Source organism: Synchiropus splendidus, chromosome 4 (genome assembly GCF_027744825.2).
Source record: "Synchiropus splendidus isolate RoL2022-P1 chromosome 4, RoL_Sspl_1.0, whole genome shotgun sequence".
NCBI lineage: Eukaryota > Metazoa > Chordata > Actinopteri > Syngnathiformes > Callionymidae > Synchiropus > Synchiropus splendidus.
Genome location: NC_071337.1, coordinates 921058 through 946705, shown reverse-complemented (window position 1 = coordinate 946705; position 25648 = coordinate 921058). Strand labels below are relative to the sequence as shown.

The 25648-nt window shown below is 48.6% G+C and overlaps 3 protein-coding genes across 11 annotated transcripts in view; 1 reads left to right on the top strand and 2 right to left on the bottom strand.

Moving 5' to 3' along the window:
- Positions 1–13180, bottom strand: part of LOC128756811 (voltage-dependent calcium channel subunit alpha-2/delta-1-like) — an 81138-nt gene extending 67958 nt beyond the window's left edge. Inside the window, exon 1 of one of the 2 annotated variants that reach the window (XM_053861497.1) lies at positions 12788–13180. In XM_053861497.1, coding sequence (XP_053717472.1) covers positions 12788–12867 — 80 coding nt within the window. In that variant the 5' untranslated portion in view covers positions 12868–13180. The remainder of the gene's footprint in view (positions 1–12787) is intronic. The other variant, XM_053861498.1, reaches the window with a different exon arrangement.
- Positions 13181–18030: 4850 nt separating this feature from the next.
- On the top strand, positions 18031–19659 carry LOC128756776 (keratin-associated protein 4-1-like). The gene is made up of 3 exons (XM_053861432.1): positions 18031–18130; positions 19153–19302; positions 19352–19659. Exons 1-3 carry the CDS (start codon positions 18031–18033, stop codon positions 19657–19659), a joined length of 558 nt encoding a protein of 185 aa, XP_053717407.1.
- Positions 18517–25648, bottom strand: part of pcloa (piccolo presynaptic cytomatrix protein a) — a 52531-nt gene continuing 45399 nt past the window's right edge. For 6 of the 8 annotated variants that reach the window (XM_053864239.1, XM_053864232.1, XM_053864236.1 and 3 more), the window contains 5 exons: positions 25102–25243; positions 24967–25028; positions 24535–24669; positions 24326–24471; positions 18518–22964 (listed from right to left, as the gene is read on the bottom strand). In XM_053864239.1, coding sequence (XP_053720214.1) covers positions 22821–22964; positions 24326–24471; positions 24535–24669; positions 24967–25028; positions 25102–25243 — 629 coding nt within the window. In that variant the 3' untranslated portion in view covers positions 18518–22820. Of the gene's footprint in view, positions 22965–24325; positions 24472–24534; positions 24670–24966; positions 25029–25101; positions 25244–25648 lie in introns of all 8 variants that reach the window. The other 2 variants (XM_053864240.1, XM_053864238.1) reach the window with 2 other exon arrangements.

Genomic DNA, 25648 nt, shown 5'->3' with positions numbered 1-25648 from the left:
GTGTTCCTCTGCATGTGTGTGCGTCTCCTGCAGCCTTTATCACCCTTCACACGTTTCCACTTGACAGCTGGCCTGAGGGAGCCAAACTTCTGGTCATTAGTTGGATTGAGGCCGCAGGCAGTGGGGGAGGGGAGGGGAGGGGCGGGTGCTGCGTGACAGCTACTGTACTGGGGGTCACAAATGAAGACGCCGCTCGTGTCAGTGACTGATGGATGAGAGCAGAGAGAAAGGCTCACATGTCGGGCCGCCCTTCCCACCTCTGAGCTGATCTTTGAAAGACCGAACCACTCAGGTCAATGTTTCATGAGCAAGCTCCTCCCCCACCGGCCCACAAACGTGGCGTCACCTCACCACTTATTCATGACATAATGTCACCAGCGAGCAGAGGTCCCCGGAGGATCATCCTTTCTCAGCTGGGGGAGAAAAGGCAGGCCCTGAAGTATGGAGCCGCGCTCTCACCGTGAGGTCCTTTTTCACAAGGTTCAACAGCAGTTGTTGAAGCCCACGTCACCACGGCCGCTCCTCACACTAGTGCGGCCCAGCTCCACCATCGTCCTCCGTCTGTGACTCAACACAAGGTGGTTTTCCCCTCCCTGACCTGGCTGAGCCGCGTCCATCCTCGCTCCAGGGCTGACAGCGACGGCCTATCTCACCACAACCACTCCTCCGTGGACGTCACATCGTCTGCCACACGCGTCTGGCTCTGACTCAGAGGAGCCGGTCCTTCCCGCGCGCCCTCGCTGTTTAAACAAATGCTTGTAAAACTAAAGGTTTCATGGAACCGAACACACTGGAAACATCGCCTCCCACAGGGGAAATGTTTACTTCCCACATTACACTTATGACGGCCTCCTCCTAGGACACAGTGCTTCAGGTACACAAACTTTGATGGAGTATTATATACCAGTACTGACGGGTTGGTGAATTCAAATCCACTTTTTATGACTTTTCCCCCCACGCATTCACAACCGAATGGGTCTTTGAGCACACTCCAAAATTCAACTGAAGATGAACTGCTTTCCATGTTTAACAAAGTTTTGGCAGACAATTCCAGGGTAACATCTTTTTCCAAAAGCCACCTTTTAGAGAAGATGCAAACACCCAGCACGATCACCTTCGTGTGGCCAAGGCCGTATCACAAACTCGCGCATGGTAAGGAGATAAGGACTGTAACGCACTGCGAAACTACCGTCCAAGTGAGACTCCGCCATACATTATAGTCCTCCTCTCAATCTGCTTAGAAATTATCCAGGGTTTGTTTCTCAATATACATTGAACTATATAACCTTGTTGAAACAGAGGAAACCTGTAAGCGCTTGGTCTCTTCTACCGTCAAAACGCTAGCCATGCTAAGTGCTAGCCAAAGCTACGGAGAGATTGAGTGCATCCGGAACATGCTACAGTCAGAGCAGATGAAAACGTGTGACTCTTTTGTGATTGATCTCAAGTTAACTGTGGCTTCAGTGCGATTCACCGAGACTAAACATTTCAATCTCCAGGCTCATGGCCTGTAGATTAAGATGTGGCTCATGGAAAACACTCAGTAAATCGACTCCCCCCTTCAGCTCCTTCAAATGGGTGCTATTACATTGCGTCTCTAAATCTTTAAATATCTTGTAATAAATAAAAGTACTTTAAACCGTGTCTTCAGACTGCAAACCAACACAATGAACCAGACCCAGATGGAAAGAACCAAACTGAAGAATAACAAAAACACAGTCATTACCCACATCAGTACCACATTTAGAAATATTCTACACATAAGGTTTCACCCTCTGGTGATTTCTGGAAAGTCCTCTTCCAATTCCAGCATTCATGTGACAAACACAGTTCATGTTCTCATTTGCGGCCAAGTTCCGTCTTCAGAAGCCGAGCTCTTCTCAAAGGTTCAGTCAGCGTGTGCTGGTCAACGTCCACACGTGTGAAGTGGGGCAGAAGTTATGTGCTGACAGTCGGGCTCACCCGCAGGCAGCTGTCGTGCAGCAGGCTAAATATAATGTTGCCCCTCGACTCACATTACACAGTGTTTTTAAATAAGATAACATGGGCAGGGTTCAGATGTCCACTGCACTCACCACTGTACGGCCGGGGAAAGGGGTTAATTCTCGCCGCGGGGGAGCCGCTCATTTGCTTTATGGATTTCCTCATGCATTTTTCATGGGTGTAAAATAAGAATGTGGAATTGATGATTTGAAGTCGACGCTCATGTGACTGGCATTTTAGGAACACGTTTTCTGTACACACCAAACAGAACCAGCTCGCAGATGGCTCCGCTGCTGCAGATCATGACACTGAACTGGACCAGTCATCATCACAGAGCAGCTGCCAGTACAACACACTGAAACCATTGGAATTTTATACCACAGGACACCAGCCCATCATCTGCTCAATAGGGATACGGTAAGATGCCATTTTTAAACCTTCCACAAACAGCCTGTCCAGGAGATGGCGATGTTGAGATCCCAACTATTAAGGCAATTTCAACCAATCCCAGCGAGTTCTGTGGCTGGTGAAGACAGGTGAGGTCACACCTGATGGGGAAGTATGATAGAAAAACACTTCCTTCAAACACAACTGACATGAAGTGACAGACTTCTGGGACGCCCTATTCTGACTTTTGAATGGCTTAAATCCCCGTGAAAACCCGGACATTTCAAAATGCGACTTCATGGTAGGACAATATTCAGTGCTTGGGTTCTGGGGTGGTCTCAACCGAGGTGGTTGCACCATCGAAAGCATGCTCTCTGATAACCAGCTATTGTCAGAGGAAATTAAAGGGCACCAGGAACAGCAGATCACAGATGACAGGAAGATGAGATGCAACACAAGTAGCTGTGATGTGAAGAGGTGAACACATGAGTCTATAAAGGGTTAGTGAGGAGTTGCAGGAATCACAGTCTGTAAAAGTCTTGTGCTTAGAGTGAGTGGCGTCCACTCCATCACTGACCAAGTGACCAAGACAACGGCAGAAGAAACACACTCCAGCGTGGTCACACATAGAAAGTTGACAGGAACACTGACACTGATAGAAGCCTCGGGTTAGCGGGAACAGAAAATCCCACTCCATTAGCGGAGACGCTGTTTTGGTCAGACAACAGACATGAAGCAAAGAATAATTGACTCTTTAGACAGGAATCCTTTTCAGGAATATGGCACTGATTAAAGTGTTAAATGGAGGAAACAAGTATGTGACGCCTCGCTGACTTTATAAGTTTGCATTCGGACAAAGAAATCCGTTTTTTAATGGTTGGTTTATTTTAACATAGAGACGTTATCAAAATGACATCATAGAAAACGTATGAATTGATTTGTGTTTCACAGTGTGAACAAAAGTATGTGATCCTCTCCCAACCATAATGTGTACTGCGACAGCCACTGAAAACGGGTCGAGGATGGCTCCAGATGAAGCATATTCAGGTCAGGACGCGGCCCAGCCAGTCTCTGGGTGTTAACCGTGTAGAAAACTGACGGAGGGAGATGAAGCTCACAGTTGCCAACAGGCTCTTAGCCAGGATCCTGAAACAGGGCGTCCAAAGCCACGCCCCCAGCCCATTCCCCTCCAGACACGCCATGTCAACGGCCGACTTTAACAAAATATCTATTTGTACCAATAACTTTTCATAAAAACAAACATCTGAGTCAAATAATAGTTTACAGAGGTGAAGTCAGTAGCTGTTGCCACAGTAACACATTCAGATGCAGGAGATAAAATACCCATTTCCTCAAGTGTTTTTTTTATATGAGGTCACCCCCCACACACACACACACACACACACCCTCCTTGTAAGAGAGTTTACGGGCTCTGACAGGACTAACAGCTCCCGTCGTGTCGCCTCTTGTAGCAGGTGACCACTGCTATAAAATCACAGGAGGGAGTGACAGTGTTGTGACACCTGCTCTGCGGTGAGAGTCACAGATGCGCTGCACGATCAAATACTCTCCGAGACAATGTGATTAAGACGAGGGATGCAGTCAGGTCAACAACATTTCTGACGCAGCTCAGCAGAAGATGCACTTGACGATTCACGTCATACCCAGTACCCAGCTTCCTCATACCCTCAGTGGGGACAAAAAGCACTGCACTCTCTCATGAAACTGTTTGATGATGAAACTCAGGAGTGGAGTTTGTCTCCAACACCATGGTTTGTTGACGTCTCAATAGAACAGTGAACTCAGTGCAGAGATGAGAAACTCAGTGTTTCAGGTCTCTGGTAGAAGCCGCTGGTGTCTGACAGGCTGCTCTGCCAGCTTTATTTAGGGCTTCAATGGAGCCGTCTGTCTGTCTGTCTGCTGTGTCTCATGTCTCTGAACAGTTGACTTGAACTATGGAGCAGTCTGGACACAGTTCCTAGATGCTGCTGAAGAAACATGAGAAACCATCAGGTGAAGAAATGATCATGGAGTCAGATTCTCATGTTCTAACATGTCCCAAACTGATGGCGGCTCCTAGCATTAGCGCTGCCTGTGAGAGTGTGTCCTCCATCAGTGAAGCCTCATGGGGACGTGGAAGAGAACGCCGCCGCCAATATCCAAGTGTTGTCACCTTGGCAGCGGGAGAGCTGCATGTGTTGATGTGAACCAAGGCAGAGGAGCGCGTCAGAGAACCTATGAGGACCACTCCATCTCATCAAAGGATCCAGAGACTCAGAGTCCACCAGTGTCATGATCAAAGGTTCCCTGGATTCAACATCACTTTCAAACTACCATGGTGAATCACCACACTCTCCACAACTGTCACACGCCGCGGAGCTGGAGAGCGGCGCGCCGTCACCGTCTCCTCATGTTCACGTGTGCAGGTCCAATGCAGCGAGGCGGGTTTATCGATGTTATCGTGAGATGCAGAATTGTCGTTGTAGAGTCTGTGTTTGGTGGGATATCATGTACGATAAGTTATCGCCCGTCCTTAATCCGCAGACAACACTGTAACCTAAGGCGCCGTTTGATCACATGGTGACTCTAGTCTTCCCGCAACGACTCAACCTCATCCAAACAAATCTTGACCATGATCACACACATCTGAATCACAGTGTCTTCTGTCTCTGACCAGAGTCAGTCAGATGGTGGAAAAGGTGCTGATGGATTCCCAGCTTGAGAAGTGGCTGAAGAGGCAATAAACACACGGTACCACATGAGTACAGTAGTGAAATACCCCAGACCAAAGTACATGTGTAGGAGAAGGTCAGACAAACCAGTCTGAATCCAGCCTCCAGCACGGCGCGTCAGTATTTGGAATTTCTCACAACACTGAACATCAAAGTGCCATGAAAACAGTTTCAATTGTTGTTAGAGTTACAAATCAAAATACACAACTCTCTCACTGTACAGTTTTCTGATACAATCTGTAGTTTATATACAATCTGTGGGGGGGATGGGGGGGCTGAGAACCACCCAGATCCAGCTTGTCACCATCTTCCAGCAGAGTCACTGCGCTGTATTATTCATGGAAATAACTCTTCAACAACTGTTTACCTTCAGACAAACACCACAGAGAAAGACCTTGGCTTATGAATGCATGACTCATGCCTTGAACACACTGGGTCTGAAGGATTATGAATGACTTTAACCCTTCAGCCAGGCAGCAAATGAAAACCACTGCGTCAGAAAACACCAATGAAGCTGCTGCATGTACAGGCTTCTGTAATATCTCTGCATGACTGACTCATTTTCAATCATTACACATCAGTTGTCTCACTGAAACAGAAACCAGTCTGATTCATTTATCTGGTGGTTTTAACTGCACCTAAATGAATATTTTACTTTCATTGGTTATTGCAAGGAGCCAGGTGAAACTCATGCCGAGAGGGAGAGCACTGATTCAACTTGGCTTGGACCTTTGAAACAGCACAGCCTGAACATTCGACACATTCAATGAAACTCAACTATATTCTTTGGTTTTTCATTCTATATTTTACTCAGTGAAAATCGTACCCACACTCTAATATAAACATTTCCATTTCCTGTTAGCATTGACCAGGGTCACCGGCTCCCGTCTGTCACTTAGCTCCAGTACCAGAACTCTCATGCCCAGATCCGGCATCGTAGAGCGCAAAAACACAACAGTACAGGCTAAACAATGAGCAGCCATCGCACTTAGATGCCGGCTGAACGGGGCTGGATGCTGAGTGCTGTAATAGGTGGCTACATAACACCACAGATGATCGCACTTAAAAGCTTCCTGATCCAACCCAGTGTGGTGGAACACTGTGGTTTGGATGAGAAAAACGATCTCTTTTAAAGATGAAATCTCACGTGATCAAACGTAGTGAAACAAAGTACCGTACACACATCGATATACATGGATAACGCAGAGCATCATGGAGAAAGAAACCTCAATGACTGGAGTCTCCTGCTCGCAGAACTCACATATGAAGAGACGGACGCTTCAGGACAGATGCAGACTGAAGTCTACTTCTCATGACTGAAAACTTTTCATCGTCACCAACTCAGTAAATGTCCTCGTTTTTCCAGGGGGGCAGGAGGGATTGCTCCACCACAATTTTAGAACAATCCTAGCGGAAACCATATAATGATGAGCCTCCAATTACATTTCACACATTCCACTAGTGGGCAGACCACTGCTTCAAGAACCAAAATGAGGCTATGAAAACTGTGAGAGGTACAGATTTATCATGTCAAACATCCGCTAAAGTGAAAACAAAGAGGAGTCTGCACAAAGACGTAGAAATATAAAAGACTAACTGTAGCACACAGTCAGTATCATGAGTGTAACAACTGTGACTAAGCAGCCACTTCTTCAGCTCAAGTCCATCAGTGTGTAGTGGAATACATGGGGCATCAAACCCTGCGAGGAATTCCCATCATTTCAACTTCTCTGCAGCTAGTTGTAGTTCACAGCTTCCACCCTGAACTGAGGATTTAGCAGCCCAACAACCTAGTTTTCATTTTGCACCTCCCTGCTCGGATGTGCCGTTTGTCGGTGACGAGGCCGTAAAACCACACGTGCCTGCCTTGCTTGAGTGTGTACAGATGCACTTCCAGTACTCCATCGACCGCCCATCCAACAGCTGTTAGCTATTCCCCAGATTGCCTGGGCAACACCGCAGTGGAAAATTCTTGGATGTTTCCATGTGGCTCATCAGGAGGCAGCGAGAGAGGAGCTGCTTCTCAGCGTTCCTCCTCCGAAACTCTGACTGGACAAGCCGACTCAAGGTCATGAGAAAGCCACGCTCTGTCTTTAGGGACACATGAAGTCTTGGGAAGCAGAAGAAGGCTCCTCCAAACATACTGGTGGCTGACAGGGGGGCGGAGGGATAGTGGGAAGGGAAGAACGAGACAGAAGGGGCTTTGGAGTGATAACAGAGTTTGAAGACACGAGTCAGGTTGAGCCCAGGGTAAATACAAACACCACGTTGTGTTGTACTCTTGAGTCATTTGTTGGTCACTTTATAAATAGAGTTCAGGCCTCATCCTTGCACACACTTTTTAAAAAAGGGTCCCCACAACACTGAGTTAGTTCAGGGAAATTTGAGGTTAGCGCACTTGGCATGAGAGAACTTCAACTGGGAGTAATGTAGGTTCAAGTTAGAGAGGCGGGGCGATGAAAGCATCTAGGGCTGGGATGACATGCTTCGGTCTTGAATCGGGATCACATTCCCCACCACATTTGTTTTGTTATTTCAGTTCGAGCGTCCAGAACGGGCTGCACAGTAAGATCAGTCACAAGATGACGTACATCCAGCCTGAGTTTTTTATTATTTAAAATTCGATTTTGGGACACTTTTCGTCTTTTGGCACAGCGAACACGACCAACACTGTCTTCAAGTGGACGACCCAACAGACACAACACTTGAATTCATAAACTTTCTCAAGCCATTATGACTATGCGCACGTTGTGAAAGATAAACTCAGTCTTCATCAGTGAGGAATACAATCTGTCTGTGAAACATCCAAGTGTATGGGTGCAGTGTGATCGTGGGACACAAGCTTCTCATCCACGTTGAGACGTTCAGGGACACACAAAAAAAAAAGAGTCTCAGGTTAGACTCCTCCTCTATGTCAGCGTCACATGCTGTAATAAGGAAAAACCTCATCCATCAACTGCTTTTTATAGCTTTTTAATTATATCAGGACATTTTTCACTTTCTTCCTCCCAGAAAGGCAAGAGATGAGTCAATGCCTCACAGGTTCTGAGAGGAGACTCTGTCCACCTCTGGCCCTTCATATAACATTTCTGAAAATCGTAGTGGTCGAAAAAAGGAATGGACGATAACTTGTTGTACACCATATCCCGCCAAACACAGACTCCACCATGACAATTCTGCATCTCACGCTAAACTCCATCAACACGTGGCTCACTCACTGCACTGGACCTGCACACGTGAACATGAGGAGACGTGACGGCGGCGCGCTCTCCAGCTCCGTGGCGTGTGACAGTTGTGGAGAGAGTTGTGGTGATCTGGAAAATAGACTCTGACTCCATGATCATTTCTTCACCTGATGGTTTCTAATGTTTCTTCAGCAGCATCTAGGAACTGTGTCCAGACTGCTCCATAGTTCAAGTCAACTGTTCAGAGACATGAGATACAGCAGACAGACGGCTCAGTTTAACCCCTAAATAAAGCTGGCAGAGCAGCCTGTCAGACACCAGCGGCTTCTACCAGAGACCTGAAACATTGAGTTTCTCATCTCTGCACTGAGTTCACTGTTCTATTGAGACGTCAACAAACCATGGTGTTGGAGACAAACTCCACTCATGAGTTTCATCATCAAACAGTGAGACTGTAGTGTCCAACACATGGAAGAGAAGGAACATGAACAACTTTTTTTGTCCATATCGCCCGTCCCTAGTAGAAAGCACTCTGTCCAGTGAGAGTAGAATCCCACAGTGCATTGCAGCAGTAGGGTCATGTGGCTTGGACATGTGCAGGGGCCAGAACATTTGAGACGGTGGTGAGAGAGGATGGAGTGAATGAAGGTTCTGAGGTTGATGTGAGGCTAAATTTGGAAATGCCAAAAGAAGACTGTGCTCACAATGAGCCATGCGACCACAGCGCTCTCTTCTCTGTGACACATGTAAGAAGTTTTCTCAGAGCAAACATCTCACATCCTGCTCCTCATCAGCCTCGCACAAGGCCTGGCATCACAGCAAGTGCCTGCTTTCATTATGACCAATGTTGACCAGAGACAAGACAGCCAGCAGAGAGCCACAGCGCACGCACGGAGCATGAAATCTTATCAGCCAAAGAAGAGCGGGAGAGCCGACGGAAACAGTGAGAGGTGGTTGGATGGGCACCAAATGTTGATGTGATGGATAAAACCAGGAGGCAGCATATGCTCCACCGTCCATTAGGAGTAGGAACCAACGACTGGTGGTCTCAAGTTACAGGGAGTTAATCTCTTCCGTTTGGGGCTGAGCAGAGACAGACTCGTGGTGAGGAGAGAGACGGAGTGAGGGAAAGGGGGATGACACCAACAGATGAGTCGTTCAAAACAAAGCTTCCGAAAGCTTCCAGCTTGCTCATGCACTGACGTCCACTCGCTCATGTTTCTCTGATGCCTTTCACCTTCAGCAACATGAGTCTTGTCACTAACAATCTGCATCAAGGCCGAGGACTGATGTCAGACTGACAGAATCCGTGGAAGTGAACTCTGCGTTCACACTTTTGGATGGAAACAAATGACAACCTCACCCTGATCTTGGTCTTGGTATCTGCTTCATAAAAATCAGCGCTCTCCACACCACAAGGTGGACCATCCAACTCTGACACCTCCCACACACTGGGGAAAATCCTGAGACACACCACTTTTAAAAGGTACCTTCTATTTGTATAGACCCATGGTGCTTCTTTCATTGGTGCTTTGCAAGCCACTAAGAGACTTTCCCAGGAAACATCAGTGATGCGAGCGACCCCAAAAGCTGCAGGCTTTTAGCTAGAGAGGCACCTTAAGTGACACACAGGAGACATTAGATGCCTGGGACCCTACATTTGCTATCACTACAGCCTGTGTGAAGTCCTGACCATAGCTATATTATCGTGGTTTCCCTAATGTTCCGGTAATTTTATGAATTAAACAGAAATTCGCAGATTCTCGTGCGTTCACAGCCCCACGGCCTTGCCATAGCGGCAGCCATATTTGTCTCACGGATATCCACATCTCTCAGGTTGCGACAAACCCAGGGAGCACCGGAGCTGACTTGAAACCAAGTGGGAAGATGAAGTGTGGAGAGATGTCCAGGAGACCACAGGACTTGATTTCACAACAATGTTGGACAGGACAACAGGGACATGTTAGTAGCCAGGACCACTCTTCCCTGTGTTGACTTTCTCTGGTGTCACACGTCAGCCAGCCAAATGCTCCACCGTGTCCCACAACATGAACAATACAACATGGATGTTCAACAGTAGGTTTGGATTTCTTCTGAACAAACAACAGTGGGCTAGCATCCAGGCTAACGTTCGCATCCTCATACGACACTGGATATGCAGGAAACAAAACACAGCACGGCAGCCAATGACACGTCGTCTTTACGCGTGACCTCATCAAGTGTTGTCCCGATTCTTAGGGACGTCAGTCACTTCACTTGGTGGTCGGAGGCCACTTCATTGTGGAGGGTGCTCAGAACCGAGTGCTAGTGTTCACAGTAGAGGCAACACCACGAACACTCGGCTGACTCCAACAATCTCACTCTATGTCTCTGCGTGTGACATGGCACCGTCCTCCTGTTTCCACACTCCTGTGTTTATGAGGTCCTACACCGTGCCCTCCCCATCACGGCTTCAGTTTGATAAGGAAAATAAAGACAAAAACGAGGAGAAAAAACAACTGACCCTGAGCTCACTTCAATCACATTGTTGGTGACTTGTAAATGGAGGTAGTCCAACATGCGCAAACAGATTGGAAGGAAACGTTCTGGGTGGTTTGGAATGGACTAACGTAGAAGTCAGTTAGTGTAGATCAGTTACCAGAGAAAAATCAATCAAGATTATATCGGCGTCGCAGTCTGTAATGGGTGTCGTCCCAGACAGTGGGGCTTGGTGCACCCTCGTAACAAGTGTGCGTTATGAGAGGCGTCCCAAACACGGTACAATAACCATGACATTTCATGGGGGCCTCGTGAATAATGAAGGTCCAGAGAGCTTCCTGAGGATGGTAAACAGGTGCTGATCATGTTGACTTGCAGCACGTGAAAACAAAGAGAAAGTCACAGCGCGCTGGGATCCGCTGCGTGAATATCATGCACACTGATCAATCCACTTAGTGCCCATGATGTACGGGAGCGGGCAGCCCACTCCGGGAGTCTGACATCATCCGCCATTAGGCCCAGCGCCAGCCGGACTCAACATCTCATGTGGAGCGAGCACGAGCCGCTTGTTTTCGCTTCCATTCATCTGGAATGGCCCAGACCTGTTGAGGACTGTGCAGCAGGCTCGTCGGGCCCACTCCCACACGTTTGGCTAATTACGGCGCCGCACTGGACGCCTCATCTGCTCCGTCTATTTGTGTTGCTCGGCAAAGGCAGAGGCTCAAATTTGGAGAGACGTCTGCTGGAGCACAGTTACCGCGGTGCAGCGTAAGCAGGCTGCCTTTTTTAGGTCCGGGTCACGAGGACGGCACGGAGCAAGCGACGTGGCTGTGGCCAGCTACAGCATGGGTCTCAGACTCGAGGCTCAGGGGCCCAGTTCTTTCATACCTCCCGCTTCAAACTCAGCTCAATACACAGCAAAACTAGATGGCCTCCAATGAACGTGGACGCTGTGACCCACAGAGACCAGAGTGTTTCCTGTTAGCAGTCCTATACATGATGTACACTTCCGCACCAGAAACACACTCAGAGAATGCAAACCTCCGCCAATAAAGAATCCTTTAGGGAACTAGAACGTAGTTCCCATGACCGGGACTTGAATCCCGACCACTTGTCCTAATTTCATCCAAATCCAGACAGACAGACCAATGTTGGCGACAAACATCGCCTCGTGGTGAAGGTAAACAGGCAATGATGCTGATCCCATTGGAAGCCACGGAAAGATGGGAGATCAAATTCACGTTTGCCTCCTCGGTGGTGAAGGTGAGCAAGTTAGATGTTATTTTATGGCTTCACCACAGAGATGCTAAAAACCATCCTCAGAGAACCTGGATGTTTAGACTCTCATGCCTTGTGGTTTAACCACCATCCACAGCCTGTAGAAGAAATATCAACCTGGCCTGCTCGAGGTGGAACTGAGGTCGTAAAACAGCTCCCAGTTTCAGTTGTATCTAGACTTAAAAAATGAAACTGTACAGTTGAGTGATTCACCATTTCTGCACTCTCGAAAGTGAAGTGGACCTGTTAACTGGGCTTTGCCTTCATGTTGTTGTTCTTCCTCTTGTCATGAAGGCAAACATGGGCAACATTAAAGTGGAGACTTGGAGTCCGGCTTCATGGCGAGCAGCACCCGGGGCTGCCTCAGCAGGCTTGACGGCAACAGTTGCTCCTCAGCCAGAGTGAACTGGGGCAATCACCCCCCCCCGAGTGCCTGGGACTGCACCAGCCGCCTCCTCCGCCATGAACGGCACGCTTCCCTCAGTGGGACGCGAGGTCACTGACGACGCAGCCTGGAGTGGCGCGTGCGAATTACGGGGAAAACGTTCGATTCGGCGTGATTTTCAGCACTTTTAAACTGTGCCTGCGGGTAAGAAATAACTTCAACTTGTTGACACAACAAGGCTCGGCTTTTTGATGACAGTCGTTTCAAGGGAACCAGAGAATAGCGTCCAACAAGTTCGGAAGAAAGCAGGAGCGAAGAGGCTGCAGCCCGACATCACTGACGCGCGCGGTCGGACTCACATTTGCGCCGTGGGGAACTGGCCGCTGGACACGGCGGAGACGCTGGAGAGGAGCAGCAGGAGGTAGAGCGAGTAATCCATGCTGCTGCTGCTGCTGCCGCCGCGAACAAGTCCAGAAGGAGAGCAGCGAGAGACCGGGCGAATCCAGGCGCTTCTCAGCCGCTGAGCACAGCGCGTCACCAACAAGTCTCCTCTGGTGTCGGTGTCCCCCACCCGGGCCGCCGAGGAGTGGGCTTTCTCTGCTCCAACCGAGTGGGTGTGTGCCGGGGAGGAGTGGCTCTGCCTGACGCTGCGCGTGTGTCAGAGGCGCGCGAGCGTTGAAAGTTGGACCGTCCGGCTGCTGCTAAGCTAACTAGCATCTGCTAACAACACAGCTCGAGGAAGGAGCGCCTACTTTTCCATGCTTGGTTCTCGCCCCTGGAAAAATGTAAATTGTTTTATTTGGTGGGGAACTTCCCACAAAGCAAAAGTATTTTTGATGTTCCTATGTTTATCATTTTTGTCTCCTCATTGACAACATGGCTGCACATGCTCCCTCTTCCAGTCTGTTGATGGTCAACACCTTGGTCCTCTGAGGGTCAAACGTCAGGGCCAGCTGTAAAGAAAATAGTCACATAAATGAGTTAGTAAAAGAAGTGGAACAATGCTTCCTGGTGGGTTTGAGCCAAGGAAGACCACAAGCAGGGTGACAGATGAGATGACAACCAGATAAGGAATGCAGTGCAATGATATTCAATCGAAGTCTAGAAGTCAAGAATAAGAACATTAAAGTTAACAAATCGCCTAGTAATTTGGAAAGAAATGTTGGAAATGGCTGAGAGTTGGAGTCAGTCTCCAACTCTGCTGAAGTGGAGACTGACTTCAGCAGGAAGTGAAATAAATGAAGGCTGTTGCAAGAAATAGACCAGGACATGTCCATCTTCATATGCTGGAGCCCCGCCTCTTGCCCTTGGTAGCTTGGACGGCGATGACCTGCGGATGAGTTATTCACTCAAGGAATATATCAATTCTAAAGTGAAACACAGCTGTTGCCAGAGGTCTGAAACCTCACACTGATGTGTCCAATGTTTGACTGTCTATTTCCAGTTTTATTTTGGTGGGATAGTGTGGTCTTCCTGTGTTACCCTCACCTGTCTTCCCTGCACCCCCACCCCTCATCCCTTTAGTCAAGTCTTGCCAGGTCAAGTACAGTCAAGTCACGTCTCTAGTCAAGTCATCATCATGTCTTGCCCTGCCATGCCTCCATGTCAAGTCATCATCATGTCTTGTGTTGTCCTGTCAAGTCTCCATGTCAAGTCATTGTCATGTCTTGTCTTGTTCTGTCAAGTCTCCATGTCAAGTCATTGTCATGTCTTGTCTTGTTCTGTCAAGTCTCCATGTCAAGTCATTGTCATGTCTTGTCTTGTTCTGTCAAGTCTCCATGTCAAGTCATTGTCATGTCTTGTCTTGTTCTGTCAAGTCTCCATGTCAAGTCATTGTCATGTCTTGTCTTGTTCTGTCAAGTCTCCATGTCAAGTCATTGTCATGTCTTGTCTTGTTCTGTCAAGTCTCCATGTCAAGTCAAATAACAGTCTGATCAAGTCTTGTCTCATCGAGTTAAGTCTTCGTCTTGTCTTTTTCTGTCAAGTCTCCATGTCAAGTTGGGTAACAGTCTGCGTGAGTCCCATCTCGTCTCGTCAAGTCATCGTCTTGTCTTGTCCAGTCTGCGTAAGTAACAGTCTGATCAAGTCTCTTCTCATCTAGTCAAGTCTCTGTCTCGTCTTGCGCCCTCAAGTCTCCATGTCAAGTCAATAGTCTGGTTGAGTTCTGTTGCGTCAAGTCGTCGTCTTGCCAAGTTAAGCCAAGTCTTGTCTCGTCTCAACAAGTCTAGTTGTGCTCTGGTTCTGTCCGGTTTGGTCCTCGCCCTGCTGTTGTTGATGGTTGATAAGGTTCATGTTTGGATGAAACAGGGGGCTGAACTCCAGTCCTGGACCTCGACAGACCTGGTGACACCATGGACCCACTCACTTGGCTCCTGAACTAGTGGGGTCCACAGGTTTTCAAAAGTCGACTTTTTATTTGCAGTTCTCGTGATCATTTCTGCTCAGATTCATTTTTATGTGTTTCTGCGAGGTGAAGTCCCTCATGCTGCGGCTGAAACAGGATTAGCAGGGGTTTATCGCAGGATTAGCACAAATGACAAAAGGAACCCATTCGCGCCTTTAAGAGCGTCTCATCCGCAGAATTAGCTCGACCCAGTCGGAGTGTGTTGTAGTGTCAAACACGCAGTCGTCACTACATTTAAGTCGCAGAAGATTAAAAGGCTGGTGAGTTTACGTTGAAGAAAATGAAAAGTCACTGCTCTTTATGGTAGGATTCCAGTGATGCTGCTCATTTCCTGCTGTGACTTCCATCGCTCATCTCACTGTCCTACATTTGTTCCGTCCGTTCACGCAGGTTGTGTCTCACATTTCACATGTCTATTCAATGGGGCTCGTAGAGGTTCAGAACCGGCTCTCACAGACCTGTACAAACTGAGCAGGAGAGTCGAGGTCACGCTGCCGTGGGCAGAAGGCGGCAGAGCAGAGTGGACCGGATCCAGAACACCACCAACCGCTCCTCCATCAGCAAGTCCTGAAAGTTTCATTCCCATCCGTCAATAACGTTCACAGTTATTCTGTGGATCCCGAGCTTGGTGCTTTTGTACTGGTCGTAACTGAGTGAATTCACCACGGCGATGCTGTTATGCTGGCGCCGACAGCAGCAGCCTTCCGGCTGGCCTTAAGCCAGACCTGGGCAAAGTGCGGCCCGGGGCCCATATGCGGCCCTTTGCCTGTGTTTTTGTGGCCATCATGAGGTCAGACTAAAACTCAAAAGGCAAACCGACTAAAACAAATACGTTTCTGTCATTTTTTAAAATCCTGTTTCTGTTTCATTTTAGTATTTTACTCAAAATTTGTTGAAAGAAAATTCAAAATATATTTAGAAATAAAATGCTTTTTTTATCATTCATGTTCGGTCCATAGTTTTATCATTATATTTATGATGATTTGTATTCAAATAAGATTTATATTTTGATTTTTTACATGTTTCATGGAGTAATCACACTTTGTAATATCTTTGCTTCCATAGAACCTTTTATGGGTCATTTCATGACTTTAGATTTTTTTCTGTCACATTTTGCAGTCATTTCTTTTGTCACGATGGCCCCTAACAACGCTCATACTGTGGCCCTTTAGGAAATCCAACTGCCCACCTCTGCGTGTCTAGAGGCACTGGAAAGCCAACATGGTGGACTGGAGTGAGGGTAAGCGCAACAAAAGACCTGGACCCGCCGTCATCAGATCCTTCAGAGGAGCCATCAGCTCAGTGAGTCGTGAATCACAGCAGCCGCTTTGACCACCTTCTCCTCCATTTCTCATGTCTCTGCCAATTTAGCTTGAAGATCTAACACTGTCAGTGGGAGAACTACGAACTTGATGCATTATTAGAAATACTCTGAGACTCCAGACCAATGCAGGAGCCTCACGTGAGGAAACCAAACTCATCCTGATTCCAGTTGCTATGCTTCTTTAAGTTTCTCTGACCTGCTTTCGTGGCCCACTTCAGCTCCGATGGAGACCGACGGAGCACGTGTACCTTGGAGCTGTGGAGGGAAGTCTGGATCTGACCTGTGACCCGCGGTCATCATCTCACCTGTGGGGAGGGCTCACACCTTCGTCCTGCCATCAGCTCAGCCGTCACGACTCTCTCCTCACAGCCAGCTTCTGTTGTGCCCAGTCAGCGCTCTCGTAATTCACCACATCCAAGGCAGACGTTCAGTTTTGTGAATTGGCTGTGTTGGAAAAAGAGATGAGTCGACAAAAAGAAAGCTGGACATCTGGAGTGTTGTTTGAGGGAAGTGAGGGCAAACGCTGGCAGATCAGTGTCAGCATGGTCCTGTGCCACCACAGAGCAGTGAACCAGGTCCATGGACGAGTCTGCAGCAGATGTGACGCCGCTGAGCATGAACTCCGACCTGCACTGGGAGTTGTTGCCCGGCAACCACCGCTCCCCGTCTGCCGTCTTCATAAACACTCCTCAGTGGCCAGGGCTGCAAAACATTCTTCTTATTGTTGATGGTGATGGTGATGATGGTTCATTTCACCAACAACAGACCATCTTTATCAAGAATCCAGTCTTTCGCTAAAATGTCTTTATACCTCTCGCAAATGGACAGACAGATACTGGAGATAGATAGATGACGGATGGATGGATGATAGATAGATAGCTCTAAACATTCACAAGTGTCACCTGGTATGTAAAGAAAGTTGATATGTTTAAAACCATTCCAGTCTGTGTGTTGGTACTTCATACACTTTAGCAGTGGAAACGCCCTTAAATGTGAAGCTCCCAGTGAAGAACTGAACAAGGCCACGAGGAGGAAACAGGAGAAGACTAAACCACACCTCAGAAACATTGTGTCTTCATAGAAAGTTCAAGGTGAAGTCGGCAAAGTACCTGATCCGAAGGAATATTTATGCAAAAATCCATGCAGTTTCACGACACGCAAAACAGCCTTTTAGTAACTGTTTCCGTGGCAACAGATGATTTCTGAAGCTGAAGTTGAACCTTGGCCCAGACTGCTGCTGCTGGCTGCACCACTGTCACCTTCATCTGCTCGTCTTGTGGCCCTTCACACACACTTTTCTGAGCTGAAAATGGGTCGGCCCAACTCCGGGGTCAGCTGAGGTCAGGGAGGGAGCCGTGATGGAGAGCGTGTGTGATATGATGTCTCAGTCAGGACAGGGACAGTCTCAGGCCCCTCTGTGCACTGACCCATCACATTAGCATTAGGGGAAGCTAGGTTGTCAGCAGGAGAACTTCCAGGGCTGCCAGTGACAGCACAGAGGCTCCGGCTGGATCCGAGCTGATCCGACATGAAGGTTCTGAGCCGCTCACCAAAGCATTCCGTCCTGGAAAAGCTGGATTTTCGTCTCGCGCTGCACAATTCGCCCATAGTTCTGTGATGTGATGTTCATCCAGGAGGAGGCCCTTCACTGTGGCCCCGCTCAGGTGCAGCCATTAAACCTGGCTCACCAGGGGACCGACACCAAGGAGCCGCCACATGAAAGAGGCGGGGCCAAGTCACCGGCCGTCTTCTGGGAGGACAAGGTTCCCTTGCTCCTTTCATCCTCCTCAAATCAAAGCACAGCACTTTTCTCTGGAGATGAAGGGACGTTTGATAGATGCGCGACCCCCCTGTGACCCCGGGATAACAGATGCATGGCGCATCTGATGGCGCCTCTTCAGATCACCGTCATTGTGAACAGGTCTTTAGAAGGGAGCGATCTGAGGGCGGGCGAGAGCCCAGGTGGCAACAGAGGTGCCTCGCTCTTGAAAGGGATGGGCTCGGGCAGGAACACCAGGTCCGACTCTCAGCTCAGGCTCGGTCTCAGACGTGTCCGGAGCCAGAAGTTGATCAAATAAAAGAAAAACACAGCACCAAACGCTTGTTGTTGTGATCAACACGTGAAGGAGGGAAGACATCCAACACCAGTGCAGGTGTTTACAGACCTGGGCTCCCAGTTGACTCAGCAGGCTGTGTGTGTGGGGAGTCGGGGTTCAAGGTCAGGGCTGTGTTAAGCATGAAGGCCGCGGCTGCGTGTGAAAGCCACCCTTCACTTTGATCTGGAAGAAAAGACAGTCCAAACCAAGACCGGTGTCTTTGCCAACACCAGTCCTCATGCTGCACGTTTCCTCTGTGACGTCGGTGTATCGATTCACTCTCAGACTGTGTTCCATCCATCATTCCACACGCCTCAGACAATGGCGGGGCGTGATCAATCAAACCTAAAGAGGAAAACATCGATTTCCATTTTGACATTTATAATTCCACATTATTCCAGTTTCATTTTCCACAGCGATTGGCTCTCTAACATCACGTGATCTCGCATTATTCTCATCTTATTTCCCCCAATTTGCTCTTCCTATTATTGCTTCATTGTGGCGCTGCGACAACAGTGTTTTACATGAAGTGAAACGTTTAAAAAAAGTCAGAACGAACGCGCGTGTCGCCATCTGCTGGCTGTAGCGTGCAATTACAGGTACCGCAAAGTGAAGGGCACATGTCGAGCGGTGACATCTGGTTCTACTCGTGCACTGCAGTCAGCAGAAGACTGAAGGACACTGTTCGACCGTGACTGGATTCCTGCAGCAGTTTCCATGATGATGTTGCTCTGTTCGTACTATCGGCTCATACAAGCGGCTGCTCAGCGGGTCGTTCTGTGACCCGTCCTGTGACCCGTCCTGTGACCCATCCTGTGACCCGTCCTGTGACCCATCCTGTGACCCATCCTGTGACCCGTGACCTGTCCTATGACCCGTCCTGTGACCCGTCCTGTGAAGTGTCCTGTGAAGTGTCCTGTGAAGTCTCCTGTGACCCGTCCTGTGAAGTGTCCTGTGACCTGTCCTGTGACCCGTCCTGTGAAGTGTCCTATGACCTGTCCTGTGACCTGTCTTGTTACCCATCCTGTGACCCGTCCTGTGAAGTGTCCTGTGACCCATCCTGTGACCCGTGACCTGCCCTGTGACCCGTCCTGTGAAGTGTCCTGTGACCCGTCCTGTGACCCGTCCTGTGACCTGTCTTGTTACCTGTCCTGTGACCCATCCTGTAACCTGTCTTGTTACCTGTCCTGTGACCCGTCCTGTGACCTGTCCTATGACCCATCCTGTAACCTGTCCTGTGACCCGTCCTGTGACCCGTCCTGTGACCTGTCTTGTTACCCGTCCTGTGACCCGTCCTGTGACCTGTCTTGTTACCCGTCCTGTGACCCGTCCTGTGACCTGTCCTGGTGTATAGAAACAGCAGACACCATCGAGCGGTCAGGTGCCGGCTGTTCCCCAGGCTCTTGACACCAGGCTGGCCTTGTTCACCAGACACCAGCTGAGCCTCCTCAGCTGGTGTCCTCAGTGTATAGGAATCAATACTTGTGGAAAAAAAGCATTCATGTGGACACATACATAACAAACATTTAGTATGAAAGATAAAAAAGAATAAATATATTAAATCGATAGTTAGGTTTGAGTTATTATCTCCCGATGTAAAACAACATTTTAACACGCGGTGAATATCTCAGAAATCTATATAGGACACTGACAAGGTTATGAGGACCATGAGGACGACATCATGGGTGTGTTTGTCAATAAAGTCGAGTGTTGACAAACATGGCGGAGCTTTCCACGCAACTCTCTCCATCCTGAGGAAGTGGCCACACACGGACTCAGTGATCACTCATTGATACTCATATTTAATATGTAGACATCGGGGCAACAGCCATTTTTACAGCACAATTTGCATAATTGATCAAGACCTCCTGGATACAATCACCATGACATGACACTGGATTTTTTTTTCTCTTTACTTACAAGTGGAAAACCACGAGCGTCGTCTCTGTACAGTCAGCAAACGTGGTTTGCCTTTCTCTCTGGAACCCTCTCTACAAGCTTTTTTTTCTTGGACAATATCTGCACACGAGAATAGTAGGAACCACCGAGGAAACATGCAACATCCAGAGTGAGCACATAGAAATTCTCCTGCAACTACTGGACCGGTCGCGCCCGTGTGAGAGAGCCTGCGGTGTAAAGGGCCTCGCCGTCGCTCAGCTGCACATCCGACCGTTGGCTTTTGCTTTGTCCACTGAAAGACGTATTGCTTCCAAACCCCCGGTATAAAAACCTATTTACAAGGTTGGAGATCGAGGGAGGTGAGTGCGCGCGTGCGTGCGTGTGTGTGTGTGTGTGTGAGACCGTTCCTGCGACGTCGGACATGCACTTATGACGATGCTACACACGAGCGAGTGGACGTCACAACTGAAAGAGGGAAAGACACGGACGCGCCATTTGTTCACGCCTCGGTTTGGAATCTCACGTTGATGGCGAGGAGAGAACAAACTGTAAACTAGCTCCACTTTGTGTATCAAAATGAAAAGTATGTACAGCTGTAAACAAAACCACGTATAAAACAATAAGTTAAATCATAATCATAAAAAAACATTTGGACAGGAAGGAGCCAAGGAGCGGAGGTGCTGGAAAGTGGCGCTCGGATCTTCGGATGTTGCATAGAAATCTTTTGGATTTGTCCAATTGAACACACGCGTTGATTCAATATACAGTTTCTCAACCCTCATGGACTTGATGGTCCTGCGAAATGATGAAAGACACAAAGTGCTTGACTGCAACACAAAGTTTCCATAGTTTGTCTATTGGCTTTTTCAAAAAAATATTTTTTTTATAGTAATGTATATAAATATTTACCATGTTTAAGGTTCTCCTCCACGACAGCAAACGTTTCTCTTTCATAAATAATCATTGTTTTGTAATAATAGCAATATATACATAATTCCTCCTCGTCTTTTCTTCTAAATATGATTTATTCATTCTTATATCATTCTTATATTCCTCTTCTTACTTCTCTGTTTGAACTCATTCATAAATAATATACTCTGGAATGGAAAGTTCTTAAACTGTGACTTCCTGTGCTGAGGACTGAGTGTGTACTGAATCCACTTCGATATGTATCTGGATCTGCTGTAAAAATAAATCAACAAAATGCAGCTTGCAATATTGAAAATGGTCTTAACTAGGTCCATTGTTTCCTGAAGGAAAAGCAAAAACAACGTGGACATAAATTGTGTTGTTTGATATATATATATCTATTTACATATGTATCAAACAACAGCAAGGAAAGCTATTTTGTAAACAAGGTTGAGCCGTTGCAGTGCGTGATGAGACTCTCATAAGAGACGCGTCACGCCGACCTTGAGTTTGACGGACGCCATGACACATATATACACTTGCCCATCGATCTGTGCCTGTAGATTCCATATGTTCAACACAGTCTCATTTGATCATTTCCTTCTCAACAGCTCCAAACACAAGTGCTTCTCTCCAGGTCTGACTGACTAACCTTTACTTCTGATACCTGACTGCCGGGTGGTGTCTCTGCTGGACACAGTGTTCAGGGAGGACGACGTCAGGTTTTCCAAGCATCTGCGTGTGGAAACTGGCCTCGCCGTGGTTTCAGCACTGGGACAGCTCCTTCTGCTGACCACCTCTCTGACCTCGGCCTGGTGAGAGCCAGGAATGACTTGGGCTCCAGATCATCTGTGCTGGCAAAGCTCACGAGAGCCTTGGTCCCTCCCACAGTTCACGCTCAAAACACAACTTCAAATGAGCTCACTGTTTCATGCGGGACTCTTCATCTGCAGCCTCCAATGTTGAGCGATGAAGCTGCTTTACAGAGCCTCTCTCCCTCAACCCAGACTCCACTCCAGCAGCTTCTGAGTCCATGTGAGTATTGCCTCTCACCAGAGGGTCAGGGTGGACGTCCATGCTAAATCTTCTTTGCTTCTTTTGCTCCTTGTACATTCCCAGACGAAAGAACAAACCAACATCAGATCACCCCTCCTGACCTGAACGGACAGGTCACCCGGGGTTCATCACATCCCAAGACCCCACAAGGCTCCCCCTCCACAGCTCAGGGGCATCACCTGACCTGACTGTCTGAGACGTCTCAGTGTAGCGACACACATGACAGGTTTCACTCTGTGGACACACATCATTGTGTTGCGATGCAGACAGATACAGTGGTGCGCACGACACGTGGAGTCCATGTCAGGTGAGTCAAACACAGGGAGCGAAGGGATGGCTTGGTTTCAGGCAGTGAGCTGGAACATGTCGAGGGACGGAGCGCTGCGTCCTCCAGTATTTCCAGGACGGACGGACGGTTTGGATATCGTTCTAGAAAAATAAGTTCCAGGCCTCCGAAGCGGAGTCGTAAACATCTCATTCACAAAAATGCAAATCAATAAAACTCTGCATTTCATAACAAAGAGACGCGTATTGGGATCAAACATGGACAGGCGTGACGGACAGTGCGTCCCTGTGGGTTCTGCGAGTGTGTGTCTGCAAGTGTGTAATACCTGGTTGATTCTGCACCTGACCTCTGACCTCAGTCCTTGCTCCCGCCGGCCTTGTAAACAAACTGGCCTGAGGCGCAGGGAGCCCGGCTGTCTCTAGGAGTGGATCTGCGCGCTGCTGGCCAGCAGCTTGTGCCAGCTCACCACACGCTTGCGCAGGTCCAGCCGGTCCAGCCACACGTACGCCTCGCCGATCAGCGTCTTCTTGACAAACTTCCCTCCGTTGGACACCAGGAAGAGCTGAGGGCAGAAGAAGGGACCATCCAGTGTGGCGCACCAGGGTCCAGTCCTGGCCTCCTCTCGCTCTGTTGCCATGGAAGCCATGACCTTCTGGCCTGTTCTCAATGGACCTGTGTCTCAAACCAGCGTGCCGGCCACAGTGACCTCACCAAATTACTGAGTGAGCGACCCACACTGCCAGAAGTGGGGCGGTCGTGTTTCATCACGTGACCTCGTGTGTCCTGCCTGCTGACTGGCTCCTAGGACTCTCTTCCTTAGCACTGACTCATTTACCTTCTCTCTGCTGTTGTTTTCCTGTCAAGACTCTACATTATAGTCATTACAGTCAGTTGAGCTGTTGAGGTTGGAGTGTGGTGGGTAGATGAGGCATCGGGAAACAGTGTTGCAGGGTGGAGGGCAACAGCGTCTTAATGTTCAGAGGCCACGAGATGGCGCTCTTGGTTTAGACATGATGTGAGGTGCCATTGACTTAGCTGTTCAAGTCCAAATAGTTTACGGCAGACAGCGCCACCTGGTGGCCTCTGAACATCAGGACACTGTGTCACGAAGCCTCATCTGCCCTTCAATATCATGTCATAAAGCTTCGTCTGCCCTTCAATACTGAGTCATAAAGCTTCGTCTGTCCTTCAATACTGCGTCGTGAAGCCTCATCTACCCTTCAGTACTGTGTCACGAAGCCTCATCTGCCCTTCAATATTATGTCATAAAGCTTCGTCTGCCCTTTAATACTGTGTCATAAAGCTTCGTCTGACCTTTAATACTGAGTCATACAGCTTCGTCTGTCCTTCAATACTGCGTCCTGAAGCCTCATCTACCCTTCAGTACTGTGTCGTGAAGCCTCATCTACCCTTCAGTACTGTGTCATGAAGCCTCATCTGCCCTTCAATATTATGTCATAAAGCTTCGTCTGCCCTTTAATACTGTGTCATAAAGCTTCGTCTGACCTTTAATACTGAGTCATAAAGCTTCGTCTGTCCTTCAATACTGCGTCGTGAAGCCTCATCTACCCTTCAGTACTGTGTCACGAAGCCTCATCTGCCCTTCACTACTGTGTCATGAAGCCTCATCCACCCTTCACTACTGTGTCATAAAGCTTCGTCTGCCCTTCAATACTGTGTCATAAAGCTTCGTCTGCCCTTCAGTACTGTGTCGTGAAGCCTCATCAGCCCTTCACTACTGCGTCGTGAGGCCTCATCTGCCCTTCACTACTGTGTTGTGAGGCCTCATCTGCCTTTCACTACTGCGTCGTGAAGCCTCATCTGCCCATCACGAGTATCGAGTAAATGACGCTCCTGTGTAGCGACTGAGGTGAGACCTCTGTGAGCCTCCAGCTCATGTTGGAGTTCCCAGCCGATGCTCACCTGAAGCGAGTGTCCTGTCGGGTTCATACAGAAGCGGAAGGTCTCATTGAAAGAGGGCTCGCGGTCGTGGCGACACACTCTGGTCTTCTTCTTGATGACCCTCTTCTGAGTGGCGATGTTGACCACGTAGAGCTTGACGTACATGTCTGTGGACAGCAGGAGCAGAGGTCAGCTCCAGCTCCTGGAGACACACGCCAGCGTGTCCCCACCTGGCAGGTGGTCCGGAGACTTGAACTTGAAGGTGATGTTGCGGCACTGCAGTATTTCCAGGACCAAGTGCTCGCCCTCCGTCTTCATCTCTTTCTTCAGAGCGATTTTGATCTCGCCCATCACCTGGGACTTGCCTGCCACACACACACAGACAGACAGACAGGTGTTATGATGGAGATCAGCAGGTGGTCCACAGCCTCGGGGGAGACGAACAAACAAGGACTAGTTCTGCTGCTGATGACTCCCAGAACCTTCGGCAGTCTGACACTCTCCCAGTGTCAGGCCACCTACTGATCTGTGCGTCTGTCTGGTGACACACGATGTGGCTCAGAAAGTGCTGCCGTGGTGTGTTTGATGTCGCAGCTGAAGTCCTCAGGCCAGTCATGTGACTGAAGTTTCCATCACCGTCATGAAGACACACTTCCACTGACCTTCACCGTCGCCGTGTCCCAGAGAGGACTTCATCCCGTCTGTGCCGTTTGGAATCTTCCCACTGAGAGAAACAGGATTTCATGGCGTCATGAGAGCGGGTCCGCTCACATCCTGCCGGGATCTAATGAACTCACAATCGAGGGACCTGGAAGATGGCGCTGTCCACCTCGTTGGTCTCCCCTTCCTCGTCCAGCAGGCTGTAGGCGCTGCCGCTCAGGCCGCTGTCCAGGGAGGCGGCGGTGACCGGCGCGTCCCCAGACCTGTAGCTGGACCGAGCTGCGCCGCAACAGCGGAAAAGAGTTACAATACGAGACGGACACCCTCAGAGCGAAGACTCACACTCAGAGAAATATGATCCACAGTTTTGATTCTTGGTTAGTGGAGTGTGAACTCTTGTTTCAGGAACTTTTTTAACAACGGTGGTGGAAGAAAACTCATAATGCAGCTTCAAGTTTGATCTTAAATTGGGTGGAGAATGGGTCGCTCGAATGAAGTGTGGTTGTGGTTCGGATGAAGATTCATGCCTGCACAAGTCAGAGTTGCTAATTCAAGGTCAGTGAATCCACGGACGATTCCATTCAAACGGCAGATGCGTTTGCTTCAAAATGATCATTTGTGACAGAATGGTTCTGTCATGGAGGTCCGAAAGTCAACATTTTTGTTTGGTGATATTACACCTGT

Bases quoted from the DNA above. Each gene is read 5' to 3' on its own strand.
- LOC128756776 (XM_053861432.1), top strand. From the start codon at position 18,031: ATGGCGCATCTGATGGCGCCTCTTCAGATCACCGTCATTGTGAACAGG. The intron at 18,131-19,152 runs GTGCCTCGCTCT...CGTCCTGTGAAG, and splicing joins GAGCCCAGGTGGCAACAGAG to TGTCCTGTGAAGTGTCCTGT. The intron at 19,303-19,351 runs GTGACCCATCCT...CGTCCTGTGAAG, and splicing joins CCCGTCCTGTGAAGTGTCCT to TGTCCTGTGACCCGTCCTGT.